Source organism: Egretta garzetta, unplaced genomic scaffold, assembly GCF_000687185.1.
Source record: "Egretta garzetta isolate BGI_Z169 unplaced genomic scaffold, ASM68718v1 scaffold36, whole genome shotgun sequence".
NCBI lineage: Eukaryota > Metazoa > Chordata > Aves > Pelecaniformes > Ardeidae > Egretta > Egretta garzetta.
In genome coordinates, this window is record NW_009259975.1 from 1,059,182 (window position 1) to 1,065,292 (window position 6,111).

At 45.1% G+C, this 6,111-nt stretch overlaps 1 protein-coding gene across 1 annotated transcript; it reads right to left on the reverse strand.

Moving 5' to 3' along the window:
• Positions 1–1,439: 1,439 nt before the first annotated feature.
• On the reverse strand, positions 1,440–2,435 carry NPBWR1 (neuropeptides B and W receptor 1). The gene has a single exon (XM_009640361.1). It carries the CDS (start codon positions 2,433–2,435, stop codon positions 1,440–1,442), a length of 996 nt encoding a protein of 331 aa, XP_009638656.1.
• Positions 2,436–6,111: the final 3,676 nt, after the last annotated feature.

Genomic DNA, 6,111 nt, shown 5'->3' on the forward strand with positions numbered 1-6,111 from the left:
TTGCTTTTTTTTAAAAAAAAAATCTTAAACCAGATTATATCTTCAGGAACAGCTAAAATTTTGATATTCAAAATTAGATGAAAATGAAATGCAAGTCAGAGGGTTTCTATAAACTACTGTTAATATCAGTTGAGCATCTCAGGGATGCATTTGATGTATAGGTACAGGCTAGGTTTTGCAGAAGCAGAATAAAGCTACTTAAGTGTCAATAGCAGAGAAGAACAGGGATGATCACTAAGATGAAAAATGTTAAGTGACTGCAAGTATTTTCCCAGTCTTCCACATTTTTTCAGTTTTCCTAAGCTAGAAGAGGAAAAAAAAACCTCCTCATGCAATGTTTGGACATGTGAATTCTAGTGAAACTTTCATTGACCCCTCTCCCCCCTCCTCCAGATAAAATTAACCTAATCTTTTGGGTTTGGGTTTTTTTTTTTTTTCTTTGTCGTCAAGAGAAATAATAAATCTCACCAGCAAGCAGAATACAAATATATGAAAGGCTGTTAAACTAAGGTAGCCACTGTGTATTTTATCTATGATTTGTAGACAAGAAGTCAGAATTTTCCTAACATTTCAGCAAGTCCTTTTCAAACTCTTAAAAGTTAAATTGTTCAGAAAATACCTTCCAATTATGTTTTCTAGGACCAAAAAATATAAAATATCTCTATGTGCAAGAAAATTGCCCATAAACATACGATGAATAAAAAAGTAAACACCACTTCTGATGCAAACAAAAGCTGCAAATTCTAGGAACTATAGCTACCAAGCACACCCTTAAGCTGTTTTCCACAGCAAGTGGCTCCAAACCCACATCTGTGTATTTTATTCACTAGTGAGGGCTTCCTCTTTCTTCCTTAAAGCCAGACTGAAGTCCCTCTCACCTCTTGTTGCAGGTTTTGACTACTTTATCCCAGTCCCCTGTGAAATGAAAGGAGCTTGATACCTTGGTTTATTCCTTATCCTTTGGAGTTGTGCCATTTTCAACATGGCCAAGTATGCAAGACTTCGGGTAAGCAAGTCCCGTGGATATGAAAGAGGCTGAGGAATCATTAAGCAAGACACTCAATAACACACCTTTATTGAGCTTTATGAATCATCAGTAATAGAGACAGTCATGGGGTTCACAAAGCATTACCTTTAAAAAGGGAGAAGGGACCTGCTGCAGCTCTGTTAGCTGCAAACCTAGGACAGAAAGCACATTACAGAGAAGGGATTTAAAAAAAAAAAAGTCAGGGCAAGGGATGGAGTGCAGTGCTGAGGGAATGAGTGCAGGAAAGTTGAGAAAACTCCGCTGGTCCCAGTTTGTGTCTTGGGTAGTGAGGCAATCCGAAGCCCTGTGGGCTGTCACGAGGAGGCCGGAGAGAAAGCACTCTCTGGGCTGGAGTCACCTGGAAAGAGCAGATGACAGTGAGAGGGACACAGGAGGGGACAGAGGGTTGGCTCTATGAGGTGTTTCTGCAATCCATCAGTTTGCGAAAGCTCCTCCGGAAGCTGTCATCCAGAAAGGCATACAGGAAAGGGTTGAAGCAGCTGTTGGCATAACTCAAGCTGGTGATGAAGTAGGAAATCCCAATGATCAGTGGAGTTTGTGGGATGTCTGCGGTGAGGGCCACCACTGTGCTGAGGTGATAGGGCGTCCAGCAGAATACGCACACAGCCAAAATGACAACAACCATCAGCGTAACTTTTTTTTTGGCTTTGTCCAGGGCTTTTGCATTGCTACGGAGGTGCATGTGTCTCAGTCTGCACAGCATAGTGGTGTAGAGTATGCAGATGGTGGACACTGGGATGGCAAAGCCTAAAATAAGGGTGTAGATCCGACTGCCTTTCCACCACACGCTCTCAGGGTGGGGGAACACAAAGACACACTGGGAGCGCCCCTGCTCCTTGTGTATCTTAGCAAAAACAGCGAAGGGCAGGATGATGACTGTGACGAAGGACCAGACGCCCAAGCTCACAATTTTGGCTGCGCGGTAGGTGCGGTAGGACATCTTCCTGGACTTGGTGGTGGCCACCACAACCAGGTAGCGGTCAATACTCATGACGGTGAGGAAGTAGATGCTGGAGAAGGTGTTATACTGGTCTATGGAGATGATGAGCTTGCACATGAACTCTCCAAAGGGCCACTGCAGGAGCAGGTAGTCAGCGATGTTGATGGGTAGCACCAGGGTAAAGAGCTCATCAGCAATGGCCAGGTTGAGGATGAAGATGTTGGTAACTGTTTTCATCTTTGGGGCTTTGAGGATTACATAGATGACAGCAGTGTTGCCTGTCAGCCCCACAGCACAGATGACAGAGTAGATGACAGGCACTGTGATGTAGAAGCCAGGGCTCAGTGGGGGAGCAGATGTATTCAGCCCCCGAACCTTTCCTCTGGCACAGTCCATGGGCACACCCGCACATGAGGAATTGGTCTCAAGGAAGGAGGAATTCTCCATGGCCACAGGAGAGGGTGGCCAGGCCCCCTGGTGATTGGGACAACTTGGAAGTGGGGCAAAAAAGCCAAGAACCTTGCTCTTCTCAAGCCTGTCTTGTCCAGAGCATCCAGCCACCCAGGTCTCACATACACTGCCTGCTGCCACCCTGCCGGGACCAAGGAGAAATCACCAAGGGCTCAGCTGGTGGCAGTGTCCCACCAAAGTGGGGATGGTCCCCCACTGGCTGCCCCTTCCCTCCTCCCACACCCATGGGTGCCGTGTGGGATCAGCACCCAGCCTCGGACTCCCCCAGAGTGACCACCTGACGGCGCTCACCTGGGAACCAAATGGTCCCAAGAGGCGCCACGGAGTCGGTGGCAGGGATGGAAAAAAAAGCCAGCCTGGCTGCGGTGGTGGGCTCCCGGAGCCGGGGGCGGGGGGGTGCGGGTCCCGGGTCCTCGCAGGCAAGGGATGCCGGTGCCGCTTTTTTGCTTGATCCTGAGAGTTAAATGCGTGCCCGTCTCGATCGAGGTAGCAAAGAGCTAGGTCACACGAACGGCGGAAAGGATGGTTTAAAAAGTCGGGAGCTGGACCACTGGGACGAGATGCGTGCGATTACTTGAAGTCACTTCTCCTGCCGACGGCGGCGAGGTACCGGAGTGCGGCAAAGGGGAGGGAAATCCCAGCTGTAGGTGGCATCTGCCGGCCGTGCTGGGTGCCAGAGCTCAGCATCCTCTCCCTGCCCGGGCCCGGGGGCCGCCCGCGGTGCGGGGCGCGGGCAGCGCCGAGCTGCCAGGGGATGCTGCTCGGCTTTGCCACGAAAAAAGGGGTTGTTCACGGGGTGTGGGTATCGACCTGCAGGCACGGGTGTTCCTATACCTCTGCCCTTTCACTCCTTCACGCCGTGGAAATGATGGGCTTGACTATAACCCCGGGGAGGCAATCTTTTTTAGAGGGCAATTCAGAGTTCCTGATTATCCTTTTTTTTTTTTTTTTTTTTTCCCCAAAAGCACGTAGAGTAAAATCTCTCTCACTTCAGTATTTTTTTTGTTTTGCTTCATAAACGAGGTTGGATTCTGTGAGCTTTAATACATTTGATAAAATGTTGCATGTCTTAGAAGTGAAAACACCTTTTGTGGTATCACCAGCAGTCCAGACCCCATACATTAAGATACTGATAATGTAGTACATGCATCCTTTTGCCAAATCGTTTGGCAAAACTATTTAATACCTCTGAACTAACACCATGGAGTGAGAGACAAACACAGGTCTTTGGCTCTGATTGTCCCATATCCTGATGCGTAATTACCTAGATTAGCAGAATACCACAAATATGAAAATCCAAGCAAATAAATTAATGAGTAAATAGATATATCAGAAAATAAATAAATAAATAAAAGATAAAAAAGTGTAAGCAAAGAAAAGGAGCTTTGCTTCACTGTGAATATGCTTTCTAGCGCTCTGTCTTATTTTATTATACACTACTAGCTACAAGATATAGCAGATAACACTCCACCACACTGAGTACATTGTATGGTCTGTGGTTCTTGACTTTCTCTATGGAAAACTTTGAGAAGAAAAGGTGTTTACACACCTGTGTGACTCCTATGAGAATGACATAAGTACTACGGTGCAGCTTTACCATGGAGTTTTGATCCCTTTTCTGTGTACTTTATACTTCCACAAGCCAAGGACTGAAAACATCTTCTTCACTATGAAGTTTATTAGAAGCTAGCATTTGAGTGAGATTTTCTGACCCAAAGAATTACGCACAGTTGCCTCCAAGTGAATATAGCTTAGGAAACTTTCTCTAAGAATTACATTTTTAATTTTGGATGCGATTAAAACTCCTGGTGACCATCTTTTCATTTGGTCTTTTATTTCCAGTGATTTAGTGCAGATAGCACTACAATCCCTCTCTTCCCCTTTTTATCTACCCAAGTAATCCCAATTAGAAAATACAAATTTAGTCATGATAAGACGGATTCAGCTATTTTTCATTGTTTTCATGTATGCTTCTCTGAAGAAGTTTTGTGACTTTCCTCTGTTGTTTTAGAATTTTTTTCTTCTCTCAGAAGTCCTACTGAAATAGGAATTTCTACTGAAGTCTACAAAAACCTTTCATGATATTTCAGCTTTGTTTTAAGATCAGCCATGGCATAGTTCAAACAAAAGAGAACACAGAAACTGAGCAACACCATAATAGCACCAATTCAGGTAAAAATTGTCTATGATTCACTTTCTGGTATTCTGAACGGGCACAAATATTTTTATGTAGAGATGGTTTTGGACGATCTCAGCCATAGAGTGTCCTTATTGCAGTAATATAGTAGATAACCGGACTAAATAAAATCTGCGACGCTCTACTCATGGTCACTGCAGAAGGCCTCTGGTGACTGCAAAATGCCTGTCATACCTGCAGAAATGTCAAGGAAGACAATCCAAGGAACTACAGACTGGTGCACCATACCTCAGCCCCTGGAAAGGCTGTGGGGGAAATCCTCCTGGAAGCCATGTCCAAGATTATGAAGAACAAGAAAGTGTTTTGGAGCAACCAACATTGATTCTCCAAAGGCAAATCATGCCTGACCAACCTGATTACCTTCCATGATGAGATGACTGACTCAGAAGACGAGGAGACAATGGTGGGTGCTGCTTACCTGGACTTTTATCAAAGCCTTCAGCACAGCTGCATTGAATGTGTTCAGCAAATGAACATCTAATTGGTGGTCAGTTATTAGTAGCATTTATCAGGGATCAGTACTGGGGCTGATACTTTTTAGTGTCTTCTTTAGGGACCCAAATGATGGGATGGGGCACAGTCCCAGAAAAGTTCACAGATGTTACCAGACTGGGGAGGGTGGTCAGTCTGCTGGAAGGCAGGGCAGCTGTTCAGAAATGGGCTGAGAGAAACCGTGTTAACTTCTAAAAGGTAAAAATTTCCTGTATCTGGGGTGGAGAACCCCCACACAACATCAGAGGCTGGACACTGCCTTACTAGGGAGCAGTTTTGCAGAAAAGGACGTAGAGTACCTGGTAGAGAACAAGATGAACGTCAGTGAGCAGAGAGCCCTTGTAACACTGAAGGCTACCCATGTCCTGTGCTGTGTCAGCAAGCATGTAGTCAGTAGGTCAAGGGACTCAGTTATTCTCCTTTATTTGGCAATTGTGATACCACACAATTTGGGCTCTCTGGTGGAAGAAAAACATTGAGAAACTGCAGCTAGGTGCAGTGGAGGGTCATTGAGATGGTTAGGAGGCTGGAGCACATTACAGGTGAGGAGAAGTTGAGGGAACTGGATTTGTTCTGCCTCCAGAAGAGAAGGTCTGGAGGTTGCGGCTGGAGGAATCTAATTGCTGTCTTCAGCCATCTAAATGTGGCTTATGGAGAAGACAATCAAAATCTTATTCCAGCTGCAAAACAATAGGATGAACGACAGTTGTGAATTGCAGCAAAATAATTCTGACTAGATGTAAGGAACACAATTATTCACAATGAGGATGATTGAACTTCTGAATGTTTCTCCATCCCTGGAGATGCTCAGAATTTGACTGGACTTGATCTAATTGTTGAATAACTTGATCTAATTTCAAAGTTGGCACTGCATTGAGTAGGGAATTGGGTTAGGTGATGCTCAGAAGTCCATCTAACCTAAATTATTCTGTGATTCTACCATGTTCCATTCTTATTTTAAGC